We start from the raw sequence: 27,588 nt of genomic DNA on the forward strand, positions 1-27,588 counted from the left end.
TGGGGACACTCTTCAATTTGCACTGTAATGGGTGTGCATACTCCTGGGGGTCACACACTGGGGAGTGGCCACTCCATCTGTCACACAGAGAGCAGTAGGCACCCTCCTGCTGTGTGGAGGTGTGGATCCCTTTGTGGTCATACTGACTTGGGTGAGAAGACTCCCAGGTTCAAAGCACTGCAGGACAGACCTTCCTGGGATTATACAGACCCGGTGTGTACATTCCTGACCTCCCTGAGTCTGAGATGTGGCCATTCCTGGTGTCACAATAAATGTGTGGTGAGCCTTGAAGTCAGAGACTGAAGTGTAGACACACCTGTAATCACACACTCCAGAATTTAACCACCCAACTAGGGATTGGACATTGCTTCTGTCAGACTTGAGGGTGGATGATATTCTCAGGGTCACAGACTGGGGTGTAGCTCCTCCTGAGGTTTTAGGGCAAGGACATCTCTGTGGTCACAGGGTTGAGGATGTGGATAGCCCTGGGGTCACAAAGACTAGGGTGTGGTATTCCTCCAGGCAAAGAGAACCTGAACTTCTAACAGGATTAAGCTGCAGAAAACTGTTTTCCTTGTAGCTGGTGAATTTCTGTCAGCTCCTGTTTGCTAAGTTCTAGACATTTAGGATTGCAGCCCAGGCAGACTTTCTGATATTTTTTTATAAAGAGGCGTTCTTAACCTATAAAATGTGTACTGGCAAACTTTTTGGCGTCTGGTGAAATCTGTGGACCCTTTCTTCACAGGATATTTCTATAGAATTATAATGGAAACCAATGAAACTGAAATACAGTTATCACCATATACATTAAAATGAAATAAAATTGGGATACAGTCATTACATGTATTTCTTTGTTAGTACACCAAATCACAAGATCCATGATTCAAAGTAATACTGTGAGCAATATTTCAAGAAACCTGTAACAACTGCAATGTAACATAAAAAGTAACCGTAATTTGCATTGACGAGAAAGTCACAGGTATTACCCTTTTACTGTCATGATTTGTTGCCAGCATTCGTAATAGGGAGTAAAGCTAAATTTCAGTTGTATCTGTGAAAATAAAGATGCAATATTTTCCTCCATTAAGTTCACAGATACCCCTGCCTTCTATTCTGGTTACAAACCCCTACTTGAGGGATAAATTCAGGACACTCCTGGAAAGGTTTATGTAGAGAAGAGGCCAGACCTCATACTTGAATTTCCACTGCAGTGCAGATGGACATTCTGCAGTATTTCTTTCCTAGCTGTTTTTGTGGGTGGTTGTAGCAGATTCCCATGTGGGGCTTGTAGGTTCAGGCCATGTTGATGAAATAATGATACCTGAAAACAAGTTAATCAATGCAAGTTTCAGCTTTCCTGATGGCTTCAGAGTTGTGCCAGTTTGCTAGCAAACTGAAGGGCAAAGAAAAAGAAAATTTTACACAAAAAACCTATTTTCCCACTTTCTTCTACTATAAACACTGTTCACTAAGCTAGTAGCATTTTTGTGATGGTTTTCCCTACTTTTACTGTGAACTGTGTAACGTATAAAATACATATGTTCAGTTTATGAGTAACTATAAAGGTAAACAATATATCTGTGTTAGATTGTGTAACTGTAGAATGTTCACTGTCATTGCTGCATAAATACGTCACGATTTAATTATCCATTGTACAGCTGGTGCATGTTTGGGTTGTTTCTAGTTTTGTGGGTACTACAGATTGTGCTGTGAGGATTCTATTCATTTCTTAGGAGTGGATTTGGCATATATGCAGCTTTGATAGATAATGCTTAAGTTTTCCACAGCGACCGCACCATTTTACACTCCCATCAGCAGTGAACAAGGGTTCCAAGTGTTGTATATCCTTCCAAAATTCAGTATTGTCAATCGTTTTAGTTTCAGTCAGCTTGCATTCCCCTGGTGAGGACTTTTCCATGTGTATATTGACCAGTCTTAGATCTTCTTTCTCTTATTGATTTGTAGGAGCTTTTTTTTTTTTTTTTTGTCTTAAGGATACTATGTATAGGGATTGAAAATATCTTTTCGCATTGGGATTTACCATTTCACTTTTTGAAAGGTGTCTTTTTTTTTTTTTTATTACCGGAAGGCTTAGTCTGATTTACCTGCTAAACCATTGTCAGAAAAGGATGTCCTCTACCTCTATTATCCCGAGGATAATAATCTCTCCAGTACCAACAGACTTAGCCCTCTCTGCTATAGGTAAACTGGCCCCCTCACTGGTCCTTAAAATATACCAGGCAGTTCCACCTCAAGGCTTTTGTGTTTGCCCTTTCCTCTAACCAAAATGCTCTTCTCCTAGACAAACATATGGATTCATTCCATCACCTTCTTCAGGTATTTGTTCAAATGCTACCTCCTCAGTAAGGCCTTGTATGACCACTCTTTTAAAAACTGCCAACCCTAGTACAACTGATTCTCTTTAGGCTACTTTACTTTTTTCTATTTTTCATATCCCTTATTGCCTTACATTACACATGTACACAGAGCAATGCTATATATAAATATGTAGTATTTTCTCTCTCATATATATAGACTGTGTGGAAACTCCTGCATTCAAAGAATGTTTTTATCTCTTTCCCAAACTAGAAGCTCCATGAGGGTCAGGATATTTGTCTGTTTTGTTCCCTGCTATTTCTTCAAACCTAGGACAAGGTCTGGTATACATATGTGCTCAGTAAATGTTTACCAAATGCCTGAATATGTAACATGTAAGATGCTTAAAGTAGTTCCTGGCATATAGCAACAGGTACTTAATAAATTTTTGTTGACTGAAATTTTATCAGGTGAAATAAAAATTTCAAAGGTGAAATTTTACCGAGCTTTTGCTTAAGGGTACCCTTTATGCAAGCTCTTCGATATAAGGCATGGAAACTCCTGCATTCAAAGAATGTTTTTATCTCTCTCCCAAACTAGAAGCTCCATGAGGGTCAGGATATTTGTCTGTTTTGTTCCCTGCTATTTCTTCAAACCTAGGACAAGGTCTGGTATACGTATGTGCTCAGTAAATGTTTACCAAATGCCTGAATATGTAACATGTAAGATGCTTAAAGTAGTTCCTGGCATATAGCAACAGGTACTTAATAAATTTTTGTTGACTGAAATTTTGTCAGGTGAAATGAAAATTTCAAAGGTGAAATTTTACTGAGCTTTTGCTTAAGGGTACCCTTTATGCAAGCTCTTCGATATAAGGCAAACTTACCTTCATGTGTTTCATGTGTTAAGGTGAACAATTCATATCACTGTCTTCCACCTATCAAGGAAAAGTAAAAGACAGCCTTAGTTGAGCTTTTCCATTTATCATGCTTAGTTTTACCCACTGATTTCCATAGGTATTGGGAGGCAGGGAAGAGAACTCTGGCTCCAGAGACCACATGAGCTGAGTGGGGAAAGAGGTACACCAGGAAGGGGTCACTGTGGGCTCAGAGAGAGGGCACTGAGGGCCCTGGCCATATATTTCCAGACCTCAGAGGTCAGCAGAGTGTGGCACTGTGGGATGTCCATGGGCGGGGGCAACATGTCCACTATGGTGATGGGGGCAGTCCTGGGGGCGGATCTCCTTGGCCAGCCGCCCTTTCTTCTTTAGCCTGCAGGCCTCCTGGTATGGCGGAGAGATGGGGGGCTGCGTGGGCGGGGTGTACTTGTACTCTGAGCCATCTTCTAGCTGCGGGAACACATGAAAGGAGATGGTGAGGACCTCGGTACCTGGGACAGCCTCTCTTCCCACCACCCTGTCTACTGTTGCTGGGACACTCACGTCTAGTGGGTAGCTGCAGTCTGAATTATAGGAGCTCAGGTCCCCACAGGTCACAGATGGCACAATGATGCGGGTAGGGCCATCCAGCTGGTTGAAATCTGGGTCTGAGGAGCAGGGAGACAATATACTGAGGATGGTGGCTGTGATGCCCGGGACCAGTCCGGACCCAGGACCACACAGCCTGCTACCGACTCCTCCAAGAGGATGCCTGACTGGTTCTTCCCAAATTGCCACCAGCTACTCTCACACCCTGGCATCAGCATGCTTCTGTTTGGTTTGGATCACTTCCTCAGGGAGGCCCTCTAGAACCCCTGCTAAAACATTGGGTCCCCTGCTCTATTTTCTTTCACAGCACTTATCTCCACCTGGCATGCTAGCATATGCTGTTTGTATCTTGTCTCGCTCGTATGTCATCTCCACAAGGCAGGCTCTTTGTCTTTTTCAACCTGGGGCGAGGGAACCAACCTTCTGGGGCAACATTTCCACACAGGGGTGGAGTTTCCACCTCGGGGGTGGGTGTGGGGTGGGTGGGTGGCTGGGTCTTCCTGGGTAGAATTTCCTTAAGCAGGTGGAATCCCCACTGGGGCAGGACTCAGGATCCTCCTGGAACAAAACAGCCATAACGGGGGTGGAATCTTCCCAGAGGGTTGGGGCTGAGGCTCCTCTTGGGACAGAATTCCCAAAAGGGTGCCAAATCTCCCCAGGGACGGGCCCAAGGCTCTTGTTCTCACCATAAGAGTGGTCCAGCAGGGGTTTGGTCAGGTCTGGCACGAAGCCCTCAGGGGGGGTCATAACCCTGACAGACAGCGAAGGCCTCTGTGGTTGGAATCAGGAGTGAGGGGCAACTGCCACCTCTGCTGGTATAGCGGCATCCCCAAGATTCCTGCCTGCCTACCTGGCCCATCCACCCCACTGACCAATGCTGGAGTTCTGGCTGCTTCTGGGCTTGGCACAGACCACGCTGGAGAAGCAGACATGCAGCTGGCTGTAGATCAGTGTCACGTCGCGGCCTCAGAATATCTGCAGGGCAGGGAGTCAGAGGTGGAGGGGCAAGGATGGCCCTCAGGGACCCCTCCCTATACTCCACCAACCTCCCCAAGACTCACCTTGGCCACAAAGCAGCCCCCAGGCTTCAAAACATGTGTTCCGAAGTTCAGAGCCTGTGGGCAGGACAGATGGCTAAGGCTGTGGTAGAGACAGCCAAGAGGGGGCCAAACTAGGGCAGGGGAAGCCAGGGTTACTCACAGCTAGGAGGAGCTGGGCCTGCATGTACTCATCAACATCATGGAGGCCAGTTACTGCAGCAAGAGGAACAGTGTTAGGGGGAGGGGGCATTGAAGTTTTTGTGTCCTTTTGTACCAGTGAGATTAGAAAGCTAAACTCAACCTTCCCCAGGCTTTACTATTGTTAAGGTTCTGGATGCAAATTAAATATCTGCCAACTGGATGCCTATTAGGAGCTCCCCATCCTTAGGAACTCATTTTAATTCTCACAGCAATCTCATGCAAAAGTATCACAACCATCACTTCCATCTCCAGCTCAGAACACTCCTCTGCACTCCAGACTCAGATCAAACTAGGCATCTGACGTCACGTGTCCCAAACCAAACTTCCAGCCTTCCTTCCCAAACCTGCTCCTTCCACCATCTTTCCCATCTCATTTGATCCCTTCCAGTTGTTCAGGCCAAAAACCTCAGTTATCCTGGAACCGCCCCTCCCTTGCCTCACACCCCCCATTCAAGGCATTGGCAAACCCTGCCAGCTCTGCTGTCAAACAGGATCCTGAATTCACTCATTCCTCATCTCCACTGCTGCTATCACTGTCAGCACTCATCTGGACTACTGCAGTAGCCTCCTTCTCACAGGTCCCCCCGCTTCCACCCTCACCCATCACACTGCTCACTGCAGCCAGAGGGATCCAGTTACGACCAGGCACAGCCATTCTCTGCTCAGAACCCTCTCCTGGTTTTCTCTGAGCTCCTATCTCAGAAAAAAACAAAGTCCTCACCATGGCCCCTGAGGCCCTGCTGGATCAGGCCCCCTGTCCTCTCTCTGATCTTACCTCCCATCATTGCCCCTCTCACTCTATTCCAATCACATTGGGCTCCTTGCCATCCCTCATACATGCCAAGCACACTCCCGCTTCAGGGCTTTTGCACTGACTGTTCCCTTGCCCAGGCTGGTCTCCGTCCGGGCATACTTGAGGCTAACTCCCTCGCCTCCTTTAGAAGTTCGCGCTAAAGTTAGTGAGGCCTTCCCCATCCACTTTATGTAAGATTCCAATGTGTACTCCTCCCTGCATCATCGACTTCCCCATGGTACCTCTATCACCTTTTAACAAGCTACACAGTTCAATCATTTACTTTGGTTCTTTTCCATCTGCTCCCACTAAAACATCAGCTCCATGACGTCAGGGATCACTGGTATTGTTTTCACCAATGTTTCCCAACGCCTAGAATTGTGCCTGACACATAGTAGGTGCTCACTGTGTACTGAATGGATGGTTGACTGAATGAACAGTAAAATGGAATTGGACAACAAACACAAACAGAAAGAGTGAGGTGGGGCGGGGAGAAGACAGAGGCAGAGAGCAGGCTCGCAGAGGTGGGGAGAAGCTGACAGTGGAGAAGAGAGGCAGAGAGTAGCTGAAGAGGTGAAAGAAGTCAACAGAGATGGGAGATACAGAGGAGGATACACACAGGGGTCCCCTGCTGGGCCTCCCGACTCCTGCTGCTTACCATCAGGAGCCCCATCGCACACCACTAGGTCTGCGGGGTGGCCCTCAAAGTGCTGGATGATCTCCTGGGCAGTGGACAGCTATGGAGAGAAGGAGAATGAGTGGCTCTAGGCTTGTTGGCTACTGTGTCTGAACTCCACCTGCCCAGAGCCTTGGCCTGCAGTTCCCGGAGGAGACAAATTCTCAGGCTTTGCCCATCTAAGACTGGGCTCCATCTCTGGGGACCCAGTTTCATTCTCTGCAATGATGGCCTGCTGGCTCTGTTTCGCCACAGTCACACTCTCTCACTATGTTTATGCCTGTCACTGTCTTTCTCGGTCTTTGTTTCTCTTTCTTGCTCTTTCTCTCTCTCTCTGTCTCTCCCCTCTATTCTGTAGTCCCAAGGTGAGGGCCTTTGCCCAGGATACCTCCTGACTACTCCGGGCCATGGATTCACCTGAGTGATGTCCCCCTGTATCTGTAACACACCTGGCAGTGGAGCCATAGCTTGCAGGTCTACAGCCACCACGTGGCTGGAACCCAAGCTCCTGTGGACGATACAGCCCATGTTAGCCTCATCTTCCTCCCTGGGCCCCTCCACTCAGCCCTCTCTCCCTCGCCCTCCCACCTGGGACCCCATACTCACTCAATCTTCTGGCTCAGTACCTGACTCCAGCTACCTGGGGCTGCACACAGGTCGACTGCCCGGGTCACACCTGGACACAGAGAGGAAGACATACTACTTAGCTGCGCCTGCCTCTCCAACTGAGGATCCTGCAAAGTTCACCCATCTCCCCTGGAGAGTCCCCACATCTAGCCACTGCCCACATACCCAACTCCTCTCAGGGATTCTGCCCATTTTCCTGTCTGTCTCCCTCCCCCAGAGACCCTCCAAGTCAGCCCACCTACACAAGGAGCCCTGTAGCCCTAGCCCACTTGTTTCTCCCCCTCACTCCTCTATCCCCCAGTGACTCGCCCACCGGGTGGAGACCTTGGAAGAGTCTGAATTCCTCATCGAGCTGGAGCAGTTTGAAGGCACTGCGGGCACGCCAGCCGCTCTCCTTGGCCAAGCGGTAGTACACATCCCGTTTGTCGTTCGATGTCCGTCCCATCTCATACACTCTGTTTGTCCAGGGACCTGCTGACAGAAAGCTGACACCACCCTGTATCAGTACCTGAATGGGGGGAGGGTCACCACCTACCTCTGCAGAACATCAAGAACCACAAAAACCAAACTGGGTTCATCTGACCCACATGACAGCCCATTCAGCAGACGGGAGGACTGAAGCTTTGTCACTGATCCCCATAAACCCCAAAGGACCCCATGTCTGAGCCCTGGGCACAGAGTCCTCATCACTGACCCTGCAACCTCTCTAACACTTAGCTCATAGATGATCCATTACTGTTCCTGTCACCGTACATCACTGCTATCCACACGCCACGTATTAAACGCTGCAACTCTCACAATCAACCTTTCTCTGACATCTCATCTCCATTAACATCTCACTGACTGTGCACCCCCATTGTCCCCACTGCCCCTAAATTCATATGCCCCTATTAGTCTCCCAATAATCCCTCACTTTTGCCCCCACTACCCTCCTAATATTGCCTCATTGCACTCCCTATCCCCTTAATCTCTCTCTGCCCTACCCCATTTCACATTAATCCCTCAAAATGATTAAGCCATCAGTAATTTCTTTATTACTACATACTTATCCACCCCTAGAAATGCCTGGACATACTACATCCTTCTCCACTCCCAGAAATGTCCCAGAAATCAGGCCCTATTAGTTTCCACTAAGCTTTCAATTACCATGATTTATCAGCTCATTAACTCAATTCACCCCATTCACCATGCCCCAATCAATCCCTCAGCTCACACCCCCCTTAGCTCCCTATCAACCTTTCAACTATTGTGCCTCATGGACTACCCATTAACTCCTCCATCACCACCCAATGACATTCATCCCTTGATGATCACTCTATCAGCTCCTCATTCTCCCTTCACTGCCCAACCCTGCCCCCCACTAACTGCTCTTTGATCATGCACCCAAAATGTACTGTTACCCTCTCATTGCTCACTCTGTCCCCATCAACTCCTGGATGACCATCCCCCACTCACCCACCATTAACCTTTCCACCAGACACGCCCCATCAGCCTCTCATCTCTCTGAACTCCCCCATTAATGCCTTGATCATTACACCCCACAGGCCCCATGAACCTGTCGACTAAAACATTCCTATCAGCTCCCGTGAATTCACGGATCAAGACCCTGCCAGACGTCCACTACCCTCACGCTGCCCACCCAACTCCTCTCCCATTAACCTCTGCCCTCTAACCTTTGACCACACCCTCAGTCCCTCCGCATCAATACCTCAAAGACCATGCCCCCTCGGGACCACCGGGAACCATCCCCCACCTCGAAGACGGCTCCGCCAACATCTGGACTCCTGTACTCCACCGCCGGCCCCCCCCATGGGACTCCCGAACCCACTCAGTACAATGGTCTCCTTCTGCAAACAAACTTTGGGTTTGGAGCCCACCCAGTGCCAGCGTCCGGGACTTCCCAACGGCACGGACAAGGGCGGATCTCGGCTCTCCGCGCCGGCGGGAGAGCGCAGGCGCGCCTCAAGGGTGCCAGACACCCTACTTTGGCTTACCGAGCGGGGAGAAACGGAAGGAAGGAGGCTGGTCTGCCAGCAGCCCGAGCCTCGGCGAAAACGCAAAAGGGTGGGAAATCGGAAGACTTCAGTTTGTGTCCCTAGTTTACCCGACTGCCTCTAGCGCATGCCTGAGGGCTAAAGCGGCGTGGCATGCTTGGCACTGCGGGACACTGGGGCCGGGGAGAGGTCTGGACCCGACGTGCACGTACAACGTGAGTCCCATCATCTTGCGTCGACGTGGCTAGTTATGTGAATTGCCGTTTCCAGTCAGCAACGCGCACTCGGTAGCTGAAACATCGGGAGGCACGAGAACTAGCTCTTTCTTCTTTTGCTCCAGGCTAAGAACTATTTAGTCCACCGTTGTTCTCTTGGACGGAGGTGTGCATTGATCCTGTGAACTACATTTCCCATGATGCAAGTAGCACGACGATATCCGGGCATTTTAGGCGTGCTGCTGAGCAAAATTATCGCGAGGTTGGAGAACTTGAGCGTAAGGAAGGTGTAGGTGGGTGAGCGCGTTGATTCTGTTTTGTTCCAATATCTCGTTCCCTCTCCGCTGGTTGCTAACGCTATCTGGATTTTACCATCTCAGGACTTCAGTTTCCCCATCTGTGAAATGGGGTCAATAAATACTACAAGGCTTTTCAGGGTTATCGGCAGGACTGGATAGACGTAGCTTAGCACACTGTGTGGCCTCTCGTAATTCTGTGTTCTTAAACATTTTTGAATCCATCCTCCCCCCACCCCAAAGATATATATCGCAATCTAGTGCACAAACACAAATATAACGGAAACATTTATTATAGTGTTTACCATGTACCAGGCACAGGCTCTAAGTGCTTTCAGTGTAATGTTGGTAAAAGTTAACAACTGGCTGGGGGCGCCAATTTCCATAGTCTACTTACTCTCATCTTGGCAGATTTCAAGTTAACTAACGAGTAACCACTGAACATGGGGTTGGGAAGAGATGCAGTGAGCGTGCCGTTATGTATTTCCACCATACAGCTAGAATAGAGGCTAAACAACTTCAAGAGCAGAGATAATGGTGAAATGTAAGAAAATAATTAGGATGTGACAAGTTTCGAGTACTTATCACTGTTTAAAAAATAGAATTTATTTAGTTTTAAATGTATGCCATATAATTTTTAGTAATGGCTAAAACCAAGTTGCAGAATTCCTGAAAATTTAATAATCTGCTTCTGTGAACCAGTGGAGTTGGCTCCCGGCAGGCCATTGAATGCTTTTATGTTATGTCATTTACTCCTTACAACAACCTATGAGGTGGTTACTGTAACTATCACCATTTTACAGATTAGGAAACTGAGATAATGGATGAGATATTATGTTAAATGTATAAGCATATATGGCATTTAAAATAATACATGTGGTTATATAAAAATATATAGTGATGTATATTAGTATACCAATTATATATTAAGAAACATAATGACTATGCTATTATATGTAAATATAAAGACATTTATAATGGTATATATTTTATACATTTATTGTGTGTGTAAAAATATACATAGCTTCTCATATAATATCTGGATGTATATGCTAATATATAAACATACTGGTATCTATATACATTTACTTATACAACAAAGTAACTACAAATGAAAATATACTATTAAAGATACCAATATGTATTATGCCAGGGGGTGAAGAAAGCTCTGAATACTAATAAAGCAGGGTGAAACGGGATGGAGAGTAACAGAGGTGTTAACTTTCCTGAGTTGTCTCAGGAAAAGCTTCTCTGAGGAGGTGACTTGTGAGTTGAGACCTGGGTTAATTGCAGGGGATCACACCCTAGGAATATTTGGGGGAGAACATTTTAGGCAGAGGGAACACCAAGTGTGAAGACCCTGAAGTAGGAGCAAGCTTGATGAGTATTCAAAGAACCAAACAATTGATCCATCACGAGGGCAGAGATTTCTGTTGTTACGTTACTGCTGCCTCCCCAGCACCAAGAACAGGGCTGGGCACACAGTTGGTGTTCAAGAAATGGTTGTTGAATTCACACATTTGTGGCTTTCTTCCTTCATTCTTCCCTCTGTGGTATGGTCTGTGTTTATGTGGGCAGTGAGACCCCAAGAAGGAGGTATAAATGGAGACAGAGCCACAGAGGGAGCACCTTCCTGGAGGAGTTGCTGAGAGCCAGGGAGGAAACCAGAGCACTGTCTGCGGAGCTCAAGGGGCATCTGAGGGCTGGGCCTCTGGGGCAGTGGGAACATGGCTCCTCTGCGGCTGTGAGTGAGTGTGGGAAAGAGGTTTCAAGCCACCAGGGTCACTGCTCCACAGACAGAATGGGGCACCAGGCATTGAGGGGTCCATGCTCAACCTGTAGTATGCTTCTCATGTCCTGTTTTCTTGCTCGCTCACAAAGAGGATGTTTAAGATTTGGCAAAGAAACTTGTTTCCTCCAGCAGGGCCAGGGGCTTGGGGGACAGGAGCCAGGCTCTGAACTCCCCAGGCTCTTCCTGAAGTAGGGTGTCAGCCTGCAGCTCCCACCTGGCATCCTATTGAGTATAAAGGTTTCTCCTCCCCTCAGCCTCCTGAAGAGGTCAAGGATGGGGGCCATGCCAGGCCAGCCCTTTCCTGGATGGCATGTTCACAGTGTGAGGGAAGAAGGGGATCCATGACTCAAGAAGCCTTGCTGCCCAGGAGCTGCTTTGAGAGGCAGAAAACCCTCGAAGAGTCAGTCATTGGGGAGCCTGCACGAAAGAATAGAATCCTAAATGCAGCTGGGTGAGTGCTTGCTTTAAAGGACTGGAGATTAATTCACTAATTCCTTCAACAAATATTTTTGGAGCAATTACCGTGTGTCAGGCATTGTTCGAAGTGCTTTACCCCTATTAATCCATTCAATCTTCCCAATAACCCCACAAGGTAGGCATTATTAGGCCTTGAGGAAGCTGAGACACAGAGAGGCTTAGTAACTTGCTCATGGCCACACAGCTAATAAGTGGCAGAGCTGGGAAACCTGCTTTGCTAGGTTGCCCCTTCTGAAGGCTGCTGAGCATGACCCACTTCATTTAAAATAAGAGCGCAAATTGCCATGGAACAGGGGTCTGCTTAAGAGGACCGACAAGAACCCCAAATGACTTTTAGTAAACTGGATAAGAAACCAAAATGTCACACAAGGGTCTGCTTTAATGAACCAGCAAGAACCTTTTGACCCTGGCACATCCTTATCCCTGGCACAGCCTCAAGGCCTCTGTTTGGCTTAAAGACATCTCTTCCTTCTGCAGCAGGCTGCCCTCCACCGCCAGATTTTGCTTTCCCCTTGTTTTTCCTTGTACCAGCTGATGATGAGCACCTGCTACCTGCAGTGTCCCGGGGAATTGAGCTGTGCTGTGGAGTACAGAGCTGGATGATGGTTCATCCATCCCCTAGAAAAGTTCACTTGGCAGAAATAAAAATCATCATGATGAGGACATGACAATCGATAAACGGCATTTAGTGAGCCCTTGCTGTGTGCCTGGTAGCCCTGTGCTGGGCCACGCTGGGGGACCAAGGAAGGCCCTGGGAGGGTAGGGGAATGGTCAGAAGAGGAAGCTGCTGTCCGGAGGTGGCAGTTGGGGGGCCATCTATTTTTGTCCAGAGTACACTAGCTCTTAGGACAGAACCATTCAGACTTTTCTTGAAATTGAGACACCTGTCTAGCATCCCCCACCTACTTTAGGTCAGGGCCTCTGCTGACAGGTGTCTCTTTCCCTGGCCAACCTGTACCCAGATGGGTAATGGATTGGGGTGGGGGTGGAGGGTGCTGAGTGGGGGGAGAGTGCAGTGGTGGGAGGAGTGTAGGAGAAGAGAGAAATGGAAGTAGTTCAAGAGAGGCACGGCAGGAGAGAGTGGCCTGTCTATTGGTTCTCTGTGGTGTAGCTGTGGGTTAGTGGGCAATGATGTCTGGGAGTCTGGCATGTCTGTAAATCTGTGTGGGTTTGTATTCTCTGTGCAGCTCTGAGGCCATGAGACTGTCATCACTCTGTGTGGCTGTGAGTGTGTGTGACTGTGCCATGAGCCTGGGTTCTCCATGTGCAGTGGCAAGTATGTGTATGTGTGTGTTAGATCTGTCAACCTGTACTCTCTCTGTTTGGCTGTGAGTCTGTGTGTAAATTTGTCTGTTCTCTCCTGTGTCGGTGATGATGGTCTCTCTCTGAGCCTCTGGAGGGGGCTGTGATGGGGGAGCTGCTATGTAGATGTGATCCCTGGTTGTGTAGGAGTTTCTGTAGACCCCCTCCTTCCCCCTCCTCCACTGTGGGTGGGGTGGGAGCATCTTGACTCACTTTGAAGCCCCAGCCAGCTCCTGGCCTTTCCGGGAATTCTGCACTCCCTGTGAGGGGTGGGCAGGCAGGCAGAGGGGCCTGGACAAGGGGCGTCTTATCTACTTGGGCCTCAAGCAGCCCTGTCAAGTAGGACCTGGACTCCAACTGCACCTGCCTGACTCTCTGCAGGGGACAACATGCCTTGCCTGGGACAGACATGTCACATGCCTGGAGGGGGTGGACAGATGGACCCCATATGAAACGGATGAACAGAGCCAGTGGGGCTCCTTGGTTAGGTCATGGACAGGCCTGACCTCATGACTAGGCTGGGGTCCAGGGCTCCTGGGTGTGCCTGGTTTGAAGACATTGTGTGTTCACACGCCACGCCTGAACACAAACACCCTCCCTGCCTCCCTCCAGGGGCCCCCAGGACTTAAGGGTCTCTCCCAGCTTGGCTTGGCTGTCTGTGTCAGTTTGAATGTATTATGTCCCCCCAAATGCCATTATCTTTGATGTAGTTTTGTGTGGGCAGACTATCAGCGTTAATTAGATTGTAATTCTTTGAGTGTTTCTGTGGAGATGTGCCACACCCAGCTGTGGGTGATGACTGTGATTGGATAATTTCCATGGAGGTGTTACCCCATCCATTCAGGGTGGGTCTAAATTAAATCACTGGAGCCATATAAATGAGCTGACAAACAGAAGGAACACCATGCAGCTGAGAGTGACATTTTGAAGAGGAGCTACAGCCAAGAGGGGCACTTTGAAGAATGCACAGAAGCTGCAGATGAGAGACAGTTTGACGACAGCCGTTGAAAGCAGACTCTTGCTCTGGAGAAGCTGAGAGAGGAAAAATATCCCAAGTGCAGCTAAGAGTGACATTTTTGAGGAGCTGCAGCCTAGAGAGGAATGTCCTGGGAGAAAGCCATTTTGAAACCAGAACTTTGGAGCAGACGCCAGCCACGTGCCTTTCCAGCTAACAGAGGTTTTCTGGACACCATCGGCCATCCTCCAGTGAAGGTACCCGATTGCTGATGTGTTACCTTGGACACTTTATGGCCTTAGACTGTAACTGTGTAACCAAATAAACCCCCTTTATAAAAGCCGATCCATTTCTGCTGTTTTGCATTCTGGCAGCATTAGCAAACTAGAACACTGTCTGAGATCTGTCTCTGGTTGCCTGCTTGTCTGCCCTGTGCCTGTCCCACTGCTGTCCCCAGGCCTGGACATCCACCCTGTCTGCTCCTCCCCTAGAATCTGACTTTCTCTGCCTGTCGTCCTCTGTCCCTCTAGGTGTTTCTCTACCTCCACCACTCTTCTCTATCCCCCTATCTCTCTGGGCTGGTGTGTCTGCTCCCAACCTCTGGGTAGGGAGGTGTCTGGCTGTGTCCACCTCTCTATCAGCCTGTATCTCCCTGTTAATTACTGGGCCTTGCCTGCCCCTTGCCTCCCTCAAGATGTTTGCCTGCCTGCCTGTTTCTGAGTCTGTCTGTCTGCTTCTCCCAGTGGCTGTCCTCCTGCCTGTCAACCATGACCCCATAATCCCCATCTGTTTTTCTCTCCCTGTGTTGTTTCTCCTGCCTGCCTGTCTCTCTTTATGACTGCTTGTTTCTCTAATTCCCTCTCACTGTCCTCTCTGCATCTCTTCCCACCATCTGGCCTGCTGTCTGTCTGATAGGGTCTGTTCCCTCATTGCCCTGTCCCTTCTCTCTCTCTTGCTTGTGGGTCTACTGCTTCCTCAATCGTTCTGTCTGTCTCTTCCACACCTAAGGCACCCACAAACTTGCCTCCCCCAACGTAAGTCCGGCTTGCGGGGTGGGGTCATGGCGGGGGTCAGGAAGAATGTGAGTCTCCCCCTCTCCCCTGCCCCCCGTCTTCCCTCGCTCCTGCCCCCCTTCTCCCCTGCTTCCCCAACCTAGGGCCAGAAGAAGGGGAAAGGAATTAAAACGAAAATTTCTTCCCAGAAAAAAATAAAATCCTGCGGACCTGATGGGGTGCAGGCAGGACTGATTGGCTGTGGGACAGGCGCAGGTGGAGCGGATTGGTGGGAGTTGCCGAAGCTTCTGGAGCTGAGGAGAGCAGAGCGGTGAGGAGGGAATGCAGGGATGATGAGGTAGGGACCCTGAAGTCCCAGGGCATGAATGGGGGGTGTGTGTGTCCCTGAAGGGGGCTCAGGCGTTCCTTGGAGACATTTTTAGCAGTAGTGGGGAATTCAATGGGGTGGCGGGAAGTCCTTTTGGTACCTTGATGGCAGGAAGTGAATTCAGGAGTGCAGGGAAAGTTCCCACAGGGTGTTTATGACTTGGGATGGAGCTCGTTGAGACCCCTCCCCATCTTCAGGTAGGGGCTTTCTGCCTTGGAGAGAGGGTTTCCTGGAGACCATTTTGACACTGATGGGGACCTTGAGTGGCTGTTTCTGAGATACTTCATTGTCAGGAAGTGAGCTCGGGGCTGGGGGATTTCTCCAGAGATGCTCCATCTGTAGGACAGGGGCTTCAGGCTCAAATGGGGAGTGCAGAGACACTCCCACCCTAGGAAACCCCTCAGACCCTGGGAGGGGGTTTTGATGGATGTCTCAGAAACAGATTATCCCCAGGAGAAGAAATTAGGGCTCTGGCAAGATTCCTGAGGTGCCCAACACCCAGGAAGATCTGAAGTCTGGGAGTGTCAACAAAGGTACTCCTGTGGGAAGAGGAGTGCTTAAAACTTGGCTGGGGTCCTAGAAAATACCTCTGGCCCCTAAAAGGGGGGGGGGGTGTGCTAAATGGGAGTCATGTCTCTCCCTGGAAGGGGGCTTAGGTTTGGGGATCTGTCTTCATTGTCCAGTGAGGATATGCAGTATTGTGGCAGAGACGAGTTTGGGGCATCCTGGGCTGGGGTCTCTGAGGGTTCATGGCCCACCCCCCAGCCCCAGCTGCAGCCCCTTCGACAGTTTGCATCAGCTCTGGGCTCAGTCCTGGGCCCAGACCAGGAGAAGGAGGGGTGTGTTAAGAGGGGTGTTAGGTGAATGTGTGGGTGTGGGTGGGGTGGGTGGGGGGCAGGGGACCAGGGAAAGAAAGAGAAAGAGACAGAGTGAGTCTGCGGTCTGGGAAGGGAGGCTATCCCAGCCCCAAGTGTCCATCTCTTCTGCTGTGGGGTCGGTCTCTCTCTCTCTTTATCTTTCTGTCTGTCTCTCTTCCCCTTTACCTCTCACTGCCCTTTTTTTCTCTGTGTCTCTCTGACTGTTTCTCTGAGTAACCGCTGGCATCTGGAGCTACCACCAACCCCATTCTCTTCACTCTCCTCCATCGCTGCTCTGTCTGCCTCTCGTCTCCAACTCTCTCCTCTTATCTCCTGTCTGTCTCTATCCATCTCTGGCCCTCTCCCCTCAGCCTTATCTCTGTCTTTGTCTCTGTGTCTGTCTTATCTTCTCCCTCCTCCTAGGGCTCCTCCCTTCATAGCCCCCTACTCCATCTCTGACCCTGCCACCCTGTTTCTCTGCCTACAGAATGAACTGCAGGATTCAAAGATGAATGGAGCCCTCCCTGAGAATGCTGTGGAGTAAGTTAGGGGTCCAAGGAGGTGGGTTCAAGGGTCAGAGCTCCCCTTTCATCAGCCTCTATCTCCCTGCCCTATCCAGCTACAAGCAGGAACATGAGGGCTTCCTGCCCAGCCATGGTCCTGCCCAGTTCTTGGATGTGAGTGACTCTGTGGGATCCCTCTCAGCTGCACCTTTCCCAGCTACTCTCTTCCCCAGCTATGCCTCCTCCTTAGATAATCAACTCCCCAGCTTCTCCCCTTCTCAGCTACACTCCCCTCACAGCTGTTCCCCAGCCTCGCTATTTCCCATGCCAGCTGTTTGCTCCTCAGTTACTCTCCTCCCCAGATAGTCCCCCTCCTCCTCAGGTACTCCCTCTCCAGTTATCTCTCCTGCCCAGCTTCTCCCCTCCCTGGCTGGTTCCTCTGCTCAGTGACTTTGCTCTCCAGTTGCTCTCCCTCCCTAAGTGCTCTCCATCCCCAGCTACTCCCCTCTCCAGCTGTTTTGTTTCTGGTAACTGCTCCACATTCCCCTGCTCCTCTCCAAAGTTTCTCCTCCAAGTTTTTCCCTTCCCCGCTCTCCCTTTCCCAGCTTCTTCCCAGCCTCAACTCCTTTGCCTTCCCAGCTTCTCCTCTTCCCCAGTGGCCTTCCCTGGGCTTCTCCCTTCCCCAGCTGCTTCTCCCCCAGTCTTACCCTGGTCCCAGCACTGGTCTCCTGACCCTGGGCTGTGCGCCTGCCCACAGTTCGAGGGGAAGGCATCGTTCCTAATGTCAGTTTTCAACATTGGCAGCGCCATCATGGACAGCGACATCCTGGGGCTGGCCTACGCCATGGCCCACACAAGGGTCCTCTACTTCCTGTGAGTCCAGGAGAAGCCTGGGGGCCGGGGTGTTGTGGGGCAGTTGAGAGGCCAGGAGACTAAGTCTGAGCTGTGCCATCCCCCAGAGGACCCTGCTGCTGTGCATCATACTCCATTCTGTCTTCATACTCCATCCATCTCCTGCTGACCTATGCTGGTGTAGTAGGTGAGACCCAGAGCCTGGACCCCAGTCCCCACTCCCAACCCTTTGGACCTTGGATCCAAGACCCTGGACCCATCCACTATGACCTCAGACTCCAGACACTCAGGACCTCCACTTAAACTCCAGACTCTGTACATACCTCTCTGACTCCCTGATCTAGGACCCCGGTGCCCACACGTGAACCCCCCTAGACTCCAGACCCCAGACTGCACTCTAGCCCTCGGACCTTGTCATGGTTCAGACCCTCCAAATCCCCAGCTCCCACCCCTCAGACCCTGGCCATCAGACACTATCCTTCAGACCTTTCCCACCCTCGGTCCACTATACTCCACTTCTAACCTCCACCCCGTATCCCTGCTCCCCCTTACCTTGGAAGCTAGCCCCACAATCCCCAGATCCACACTCCTCAGCCCCCAGCTCCTAAGCTCTGACTGCCCTACATCCCGGCTTTACCTCTTGTTGCGGTCTTAGACTCCCCTCTGTCTGCTCCCAGCCCCCAACCTTCTCCCTGGCCACCAGTCCCTGACTTCAGATCCTACTTCCCAGGCTCTACCGCGAGCCCAGCTCTAACTCCTTAACTCTCACCTCTAGCATCATCAGTTAGACTTAATCCTCTCTGCCCCGACTCCCCAGCTACCAGACCTCTTGGTCCCGTGCTCCTCATCCCTGGCCTGGCCTCCTTGACCCATAACCTGTTCCTTTTTCCCCACCCCCACCCCCAGGCATCCAAGCCTATGAGCAGCTGGGACAGAGGGCATTTGGACCTATGGGTAAGATGGTGGTGGCTGTGGTCATCTGTCTGCACAGTGTTGGGGGTTAGGACTCTGAGAGGTGGGGAGTCAGCTTGGAGGAAGAGGTTGGATGTGGTGGGCTTCCCCAGGCTGGACTGGGGAAGATGGGGGGCATGAGTGGAATACTTCTGATTTTACCTCCTTCCACCTGTACCATCCGTGTCCAGTTACCTGTTCATCATCAAATCCTGGTGATAGGTACCTTCCTGGGCAAGGACGCTGAGGGTTGAGTGAGCAGCGCCCTCTTGACTGGCCTGCAGTGCCCTCCCATACCATTGACTCTGCCTGTGAGGTATAGCTGTTATCTTTAACTTTTTGCATCCAGCTGACTCCCAGGTGTTCTATTTTGAGACTGTTGGACAGGCCAATTTGGTTGGACTGTGATTCCTATATAGTGTAATGGTATGTGTGGCTGTTACTCTGACTGTATGAGTCCGGTAGACTCCATGTGTTGATTTTTGTGTCTGTAGTTCTGGCTGATTCCATCTAGAGGCCGACTGTGTGTCCATTGTATTCTGGTGCTGACCACGCATGTGTGGCTGTCCGTATCCAGTAGACTGCAGGTTTGTTTCAGTGACTGAAGTATTGGCTGATTCTTTCTGGCTGGCTGGCTGATGGCTGACTACAACTGTGTCCTGTATACTGTGATTCCAACCATATATGTTTGACACTTGATTGCTTTGACTTTACCTGTCCAGCTAATTCTCTGAATTTGACTCAGGGTCCATCAGGCTGGCTGAATTGGTCTGGCTGTGAGTGTATGATCGCTGACTCCAATGGCATGTGTTTATGTGTGTGCAATATACTGTGGTGCCAGCTGTGTATGTGTGACTTGCTCTGACTGGAGATGTTCAGTTGGCTCCATTTCTGTGTTCCATTTGGTGGCTCTTGTTCTGGCTAATTCTCTTTGGTTGTGTGTGGGTGATACCTGACTATGACCATATGTGTTTTCTGTATTATGGTCCTAACCATATATGTTTGACTGTTGTTCTGACTTTGGGTCCAGCTGACTCTGTGTTCGATACTGGATCCATCATGCTGCCTGAAACTGTCTGGTTGTATGTGTATGATGGCTGACTCCAGCTGTGTGTGTGCATGTATGTGCAGTGCACTGTGGTGCTTTTGGTCCAGTCACCTACAGTTGATCTTCATTATTCATGGATTCCATATTTGTGTCGCCTGCTTGCTAACATTTATTTGTAAACCACAAATCAATACTTCTGGCATTTTCATGGTCATTTGTAGACATGTGCAAAGTGGTAAAAATTCAAGTCACCCAACGTGCACGTTTCCAGCTGAGATGGAACAAGGCAACACTCTGGCTTCTTGTTTGAGTTCTTAATCTGTGTAAGCAAGTGTCCTTTTTGTGGTGTATTTAGTGCCACGTTTTTTGCATTTGGGGTTTTGCTGTTTAAAATGTTCCCCAAGCATAGTACTGAAGTGTTGTCTAGCATTCCTAAGTGCAAGGCTATGATGTCCCTTATGGAGGAAATGCATGTATTAGATAAGCTTTGTTCAGGCATGAGCTGTAGGGCTGTTGGCTGTGAGTTCATTATTAATCAATCAACAATATATATTAAATAAGGGGTCTTTGAGCAGAAATGTCACATAAAACCAGGTTATATATTGATTGATTGTCAGAAACATTGTGACCAGAGGCTCACAGGAACCCAACCTTGTATTTCCCAAGGAGCAGTGGTTCAGTATTTGCTAATTTGGTGTTCACAGCCACTTTGTAGAACATAACTACCATGAGTAACAAGAATTGGCTGTGTGTTCTGCCGACTGTATGCACAATGCATAGCTGTGTGTCTTGGTCTGACTCTGGCTGTGTGAGTCCCCTGGACTGTGCCTAGTAGTGTCTGTGCATGTTTGGTTTTGTCAGTCTGACTCTGAGTTATGTGGGCTGTGTGTCCGTCTGACACTTTAACTGAAAGCATGATATTTACTATCTGTGTGTATTTTGTTAGAACTTGTAGTTTGGTTTTGAGCCCATCCAAGTAGCGGTCTATGTGACTGCTTGTGTCTAATTATTATGACCAGCTCCAACACTGTATATGGCTAGTGATGCTTTGTGGATTTATTTATGTGGAACAGTGTGTACGAGGTAGAGTGTATGTGAAAGCATGGCACATACTAGGTGCTCAATAAAATTATTTTGAATGAATGAGCAGTCACCCGGCTGATTCTGTGTTTATTAGCCATCTTCACTAGGCACCTTGTGTCAGTTTGAATGTATTATGTCCCCCAAAATGACATTATCTTTGATGTAATCTTGTGTGGGCAGATGTGTCAGTGTTGATTAGATTGTAATTCTTTGGGTATTTCCATGAAGATTGACCCACCCAACTGTGGGTGGGACTCTGATTGGATATTTTCCATGGAGGTATGGTCCTGCCCATTCAGCATGGACCTTGTTTAGTTTACTGGAGCACTATATAAGCTCAAACAGAAGTAGTGAGCTTGCTACAGCCAAGAGGGACACTTTGAGGAATGCACAGGAGCTGAGAAGAGAGGAGCTGCAGGTGAGAGACAGTTTGAAGATGGCCATTGAAGGCAGACTTTTGCTCCGGAGAGGCTAGGAGAGGAGGAATGCCCCAAGAGCAACTAAGAGTGACATTTTTTGAGGAACTGCAGCCTAGGGAAGAACGTCCTGAGAGAAAGCCATTTTGAAACCAGAACTTTGGAGCAGACGCCAGCCACGTGCCTTCCCAGATAACAGAGGTTTTCTGGACACCATTGGCCATTCTCCAGTGAAGGTACTCGATTGTTGATGACTCACCTTGGACACTTTATGGCCTTGGGACTGTAACTCTGTAACCAAATAAACCTCCTTTGTAAAAGCCAGTCCATTTCTGGTGTCTTGCATTCTGGCAGCATTAGCAAACTAGAACACACCTCCTTTCTGTTATCTGTACAGATCCCACTCTTTCTTTGAACTAGGTTCCAATTGTATGGCCAGCTGGCTGCTTTTGTTCCTATTGCAGTCTTTTCTCTGGCTGTGCGGCCAAACCTGCCCAGCTACTTCCAGGTATTCAACAAACCTCATGCTGTTCAGACAATCACACGTGTGTTTGTGACTTTTTGTCCAACTCTGCATTGTTGCCTGTATGTCAGATCATCAGCTGTCATTCCCCCTATCAAATGTGCCAGGACCACTACTCTTACCCTGCCTTTCTTTCTGGCACCTTGTGTTGGATTATGGGAGTCTGACTGATTTGGGGTGTTTGACCATCTGATTATTTGTCCACTGTTGAGTCTGACAGTGCAGTTTTGTCTGACTATGCATGTATTTTCAGCTGTATCCCACTGGTGGTGTCTGACTGACAGTCTGGCCATCAGTCTGTTTCTGTTCATCTCTTGTGCCATTTGTCACTGTTGCCATCCAAATGACTTCTCACAGCTGGGATGTTGGTTTATCTATTCTGTGGGCAGAAATGTGGCTGTCTGTCTGTCTTCCGTGAGTGTCTGTCTCATATTTTCTTTGGCTGGTAGTCACTTTGTCTGCCTGTCTCCCTAGGGACTGGTTCTTGAAGGGAAACCTCCTCATCATCATTGTTAGTGTGCTCATCATCCTTCCCCTGGCCCTCATGAAACACTTGGGTAAGAGGCTTCCTGGATTGGTGTCAGAAACAGGGAGCCAGAATGATAAAGATCGCCATTCTCGAGGGCTTTAGAACACCAGGAGAGAACTTGTTTGATTTGGGTTTTAACACATGAGTAGGAGTTCGCTATGGAGGGGGAGGCTGCTTCAGGTGGAAGAAAAAGTTTGTGCAAAGAGGTGGCATAAGAGATTGAGACATACCCATATAATTGGGGTGAGGGAACCTTGAAGACCAGACAAAGGGTTTGGACAAGTTTATTGTTGGGGAGGGGGTGCATTTCCCTGAGTTTTGAGGCTCTTCTGTGTGTTGCCCCTTGCAGGCTACCTGGGGTATAGTAGTGGTCTCTCTCTGATCTGCAAACTTTCTTCATTTTAGTGAGTGTGAGAGGACATGAAAAAGTGGAGAGAGAGTTCAGGACACAGCCTCCTTTAAGACTTTACTATCCCCTCCCCCCTTCCTAGGTTATCTATAAGAAGTTCCAGCTTGGCTGTCTTACGGGCTACAATGAGAAAGCAGTGGAGAGTGAGCACCACCCGACCCTCCCCACGCACAGACTCAACAGAAGCCTTGAGGCCCAGATGTTCACAGTTGACTCTCAGGTGGGGTGCCCAGGCATGTAGGAACTTACACCATGCCCAGGCCTTCTGACCCTGCCACATGATACACCCTGCACAGAGCAGAGCTGGATATTGGACATTTGGAGCTTCCATGGGTGTAGTATGGAGGGCAGTAGTAGGCCCAGGAAGGTGGAGAGAGGGTACGGACCTCTGTGGGCTCTAATCCCATGTACTTGGGCCATCCTCCCAGATGTTGTACACAGTACCCATTATGGCTTTCACCTTCATCTGCTACCCTGAGGTGCTGCCCATCTACACAGAGCTCTGCCAGTGAGTGGGCATGCATGATGGGCCAGCAGGGAGGGTGATAGTCTCTACAGGGATACTGGGTCTGCAGCTTGATCTTGGGTAGGTTGTGTCAAAGGAGGGGTTTCAGGTGGCCAGGCAGCCTTGGGAGACTCTTTACTGACTGGGGCTTAAGTATTCTACTATTCTGACATCCAGTACAAGTGTGGATGGACAGAATGGGGAGAGACAGGGATGGTCAGATGGCGGGGGGCGGGATATGGATAGACAGGGGGATGGCATAGATAGTTGAAGGGGGAGGTATAGATAGACATCAACAGGGTATAGATGGTCAGATGGAGGGAGTAGGTAGAGATGGAGGCAGGGGTGATTGGGTGGACATAAGAGTTGCAGAAATGGACAGATGGAGGGGCATGGGTGGTGAGACAGAGGATGAGGCTTGGATGGACAGACAGAAAGGGGAGGATAGGATGGTTAGATGGAGGCTAGAGGTATAGAAGGACAGAAGGGGAGGCAGGGATGGCCGGATGGAAAGAAGAAGCAGTGACAGACAAATGGAGAGGGGAGGCAGAGATGGTCTGACAGAGGTGAGGGGCAAGGATGGTCATATGGGGTGAGATATAGATGAACAGAAAGGGGAGGCTTGGCTAGTCACACGGGGAGGCAGCAATGGGCATTCCACATTGTACCAGCTGTAGAATGTTCTGGGGTGGGGTGGAAGGGTAGTTTTGAGGTATCTTGAGCTGTCTTGACTGAGTCCAGGATTCTGGTCATGATAGTTTCATGATCTCTACACCTCAGGCCCTCCTAGCGCAGAATGCAGGCGATGGCCAATGTGTCCATCAGGCAATGTTCTGCATGTATGTGTTCACAGCAACCTGTGGATACCTGACCTTCCATGGTGAGTGGGGCTGGGTCCAGGGTTGGGTGGGGGCTAGGAAGAGGGGTGGTGCCTCTGAGGTCCTCCCCTCCATACCCAAGGACCCACTGATTGATTTCCAAAGAGGGTCCCCATCACTTGCATATATTTTGTCACTGCATACATGTGTGGGTGTAAGAAGGGACAGAGTTAGGCAGAGTACCAGCAGTCTGGGAAGACAGAAGGAGCACTCAGGACAGGGCTGGCTCTGAGCACTCCATCTTCAGAATGCTCCCTCTTTCCCTGGTTCTCCTCTGGAATGCTCACTGATGCTTGTGCTCCCGCTACATCCTCCATCTTGTGTCTCATGTCTCATGGCCCAAGCAGCATGGAGGCAGAGATGCTGCATATGTACAGCCACAAGGACCTGCTCATCCTCTGTGTGCACCTGGCCATGCTGCTTGCGGTGACCCTCACTGTGCCATTTGTGCTGTTCCCTGTGCGTGGAGGTGAGAGTGGGCCCATGGATGTGTGGAGAAGGCAGAGATGGACACACAGAGAAGACGGATTTGTGAGAGGGACAGGGAAGGCAAAAAATAGATGGTCAGGAGGGGGTTGAGGGAAGAGGGAGCACCTACGGATGGGACAGACAGTCTGGAAGAATGGAGATTGTTTTAAGAAGGGACAGAGCTAGGCAGAGCACCAGCAGGGTCTGGGAAGACAGAAGGAGCACTCAGGACAGGGCTGGCTCTAAGCAATCAGGGCATTCAGGAGAATTGTGACTAGAGGGAGCTTTCTCCAGATGGCTGGAAGCACTACTATTGGGAAGAGGGTCGGGGGCACTTTCAAGGAGGAAGATGGAAGAGATCCCTTGGGTGAGGGAACTCTTAGGAAGAGGCTGGCTTTAAGGAAGGAGAGGGAGCACTAAGGAAGGTCAGGAATGGATGGAGAACTCTCTGGAGGGGGTGGAGGGCTTAAGAAACCCTCTCAGGAGGTACTTAGGTGGGGGAGGCCCAATCAGTCCTATCTTTCCCCCCCTTTTGCCTGCAGGCCCTGTGTTTTGGTGTCCTGGGGGTACTCTTTATGGCAGGCACTCTGGGCTTTATGTTTGCCAGTTGGGCCACAGGCCAGAGCCATGTGTATGGATACTGACCATGTGTTGCCCTGCCCGGGGATCCCTTGCACGTGTGTGTGGAGGAAGTGTATGGAGGAGGATGTGTACAGTAGGCCTGGTTCCCATTAACCTGGTTATTGGAGGTGGAGGGCTGCAGAGAGGTCCATTTCCCTCCTTCCCAGGGATTCTGAGATAGGATTGTGGCTCTGATCCCAAAGCAAACCCCATGGGAGGATGAGAAGGGCAGATCCCCCCTGCCCAGCTCAGACCTATCTGCTTCCTCCTGGCAGAAGCTGTTTGTCAGGGTTTACCTCAGGCTAAAAGGGAAGAATAGAGATGCTGAATTCTAACTCTGGCCTCTTCCTTCTGATCTCTTTCTAAGACTTCCTGGGGGGAGCCTGCCTAAGTCCAGGCAGGGGTAAATGGCGACCCTGGGAGTAAAACTGGGACGGCTCTTATGTTCACCATCTCCACACTTTCAGTGACTTCTTGATTCACCCACTCACTCAGGAAACATCTACTGAGGGCCTCCTGGGTGCCAGGCACTGCTCTGGGTGCCAGGGATATAGCAATGAACCAAGCTGACAATAATCTTCTGAAGCTGATGTTCTAGCACATAGCAAACTATGGTCCCCCAGCCAATCCAGCCTGCTGCCCGTTTTTCTACAGCCCTCAAGCTAAGAATGTTTTTCACATTTTTAAATGGTTGGGGGAAAAAAGAAAATCAAACGGAGGATATTTTGTGATGCTTGAAAATGACACGAAGTTCACATTTCAAAGTCCATAGATGAAGTTTGATTGGAACCCAGTCCTGTCTGCTTGTTTGTTGACATATTATTTACTATTTACGTGTTATTTATGGCTGCTTGTATGCTATGACAGCAGAGCTGAGGAGTTGCAACAGAGACCTAGTGGCCTGTGGAGCCTAAAATATTTACTCCTGGGTTCTTTATAGAAAAAGTTTGCTGACCTCTGATTGAGCAGAGGAGACAGGAAAAGAGAAATTATTTCTGACAATAATGAGCACTAAGAGGGCAATGAGTGATGAGACAGTGACATAGGGAACAGTGAGGGAGGCCCCACTGAGGAGGGGAAGAGGAGCTGGGTCCTAGGTTGACTAGAAGGTGCAAGTCCCATGGTTATGTGGGCAAAGAATGTTCCAGGCAGAGGGAGCAGCCAGTGCAAAGGCCCTGGGGTAGGAACGAGCATATCAGGTTCACAGAAGAGAATGCCAGTGTGGCTAGTTTGCACTCCCAGCGACAATGTACATGGCGCTGATTTCACTATGACCTTGCTGACAGTCAGAGCTATGAAACCTTTGGATTTTTTGCCAACCTAATGGGTGAAAAATGGTTGTTAAAATTCATGTGTTTCTTTATGAGAGAAGTTTTCGGATGTTTATGAGACATTTGCTTCTCTCCCCACATAATTTTTGCATATAAACCAATGCAAATACATGGTCTTATTTCCCCACTCCATGTTTGCAAATAGGGTAGCAGACTTTAGTTACTTGGTACCATGTGCTTCCTGTTTCACTGTTCATTCCTCACCCTCTCACTGTCTTTAAACTTAACATCAACAAGCCTGCTTTTTACTAACATTAACTATTGAAATTCCGATGCATGGCCTTAAAAATGCAAGTCTTCATAGTTAGTCAAAAGCACCTTAAAAAGAGATGAAAGTGTATGTTCTATGAATATATCTCAATAAAACTGCATTAAAAGAGAGAGAGATGAAGGTTATGCTGTCGCTCCCCTCCTTTGGCAGAGACTGAGAGCTTCCTGTTTCGTAAAACTTGATCAAAGAACCTGCTTTGAAGCAATGTTAAAGTGAGAGCTTTCTCAACAATTGCAATCCCATGTTCCCACGCAGCATGGCAACATTTTTCTGGTCATAACTTGTTATGTTCTCTGTTAATATAAATCTGACTTGAGAGTCTCTGAAGGTTTTAAGAATTGATGTAATGTGAAAAAAAAATTGACCTCCACTTAGAACATTATCCTGGGAGTTTTACTAGTACTTTGGGTAAAAGGAAAGAAATTATTTCTGATAAAAATGAGCACTAAGAGGACAATGAGTGATGTGAGTAAAGCTCCCAGGATAATATTCTAAGTGGAGGTCACCTTCTTGGTCTATTACCTTAAGAACTTCCTGATCTCTTCTTTTGATTTTTTTTTTGAGATATAATTCACATGCCATAATATTTATGACTTTAAAGTGAACTATTCAGTGGTTTTTAGTGTATTCACAAGGTTGTGAAACCATAAATACTATCTAGTTCCAGAACATTTTTATCACTCCCCAAAGAATCCCTGTTCTAGTTTGCTAATGCTGCTGAATGCAAAACACCAGAGATGGATTGGCTTTTATAAAAGGGGGGTTATTTGCTTACACAGTTACAGTCTTAAGG

At 49.0% G+C, this 27,588-nt stretch overlaps 2 protein-coding genes across 2 annotated transcripts; one reads left to right on the plus strand and one right to left on the minus strand.

The window, feature by feature from the left end:
- Nucleotides 1-837: 837 nt before the first annotated feature.
- Nucleotides 838-9,415, minus strand: FTSJ1 (FtsJ RNA 2'-O-methyltransferase 1). Its single transcript, XM_037824665.1, is given in 15 exon segments — nucleotides 838-1,393; nucleotides 3,203-3,253; nucleotides 3,466-3,537; nucleotides 3,539-3,664; nucleotides 3,758-3,861; nucleotides 4,489-4,543; nucleotides 4,545-4,573; nucleotides 4,675-4,777; nucleotides 4,864-4,917; nucleotides 5,003-5,055; nucleotides 6,495-6,573; nucleotides 6,930-7,020; nucleotides 7,119-7,188; nucleotides 7,464-7,624; nucleotides 9,265-9,415. Coding segments are annotated over 14 exon segments (1,128 nt in total). The 5' UTR covers nucleotides 9,363-9,415; the 3' UTR covers nucleotides 838-1,393; nucleotides 3,203-3,220.
- Nucleotides 9,416-15,230: 5,815 nt separating this feature from the next.
- On the plus strand, nucleotides 15,231-25,216 carry SLC38A5 (solute carrier family 38 member 5). The gene is given in 16 exon segments (XM_037824684.1): nucleotides 15,231-15,251; nucleotides 16,895-16,947; nucleotides 17,027-17,084; nucleotides 17,668-17,783; nucleotides 17,872-17,890; nucleotides 17,892-17,949; nucleotides 18,669-18,761; nucleotides 19,291-19,300; nucleotides 22,258-22,340; nucleotides 22,662-22,720; nucleotides 22,804-22,941; nucleotides 23,150-23,229; nucleotides 24,007-24,047; nucleotides 24,050-24,110; nucleotides 24,452-24,573; nucleotides 25,086-25,216. Coding segments are annotated over 16 exon segments (1,143 nt in total).
- Nucleotides 25,217-27,588: the final 2,372 nt, after the last annotated feature.

This window comes from Choloepus didactylus (genome assembly GCF_015220235.1).
Source record: "Choloepus didactylus isolate mChoDid1 chromosome Y unlocalized genomic scaffold, mChoDid1.pri SUPER_Y_unloc1, whole genome shotgun sequence".
Lineage (NCBI taxonomy): Eukaryota > Metazoa > Chordata > Mammalia > Pilosa > Megalonychidae > Choloepus > Choloepus didactylus.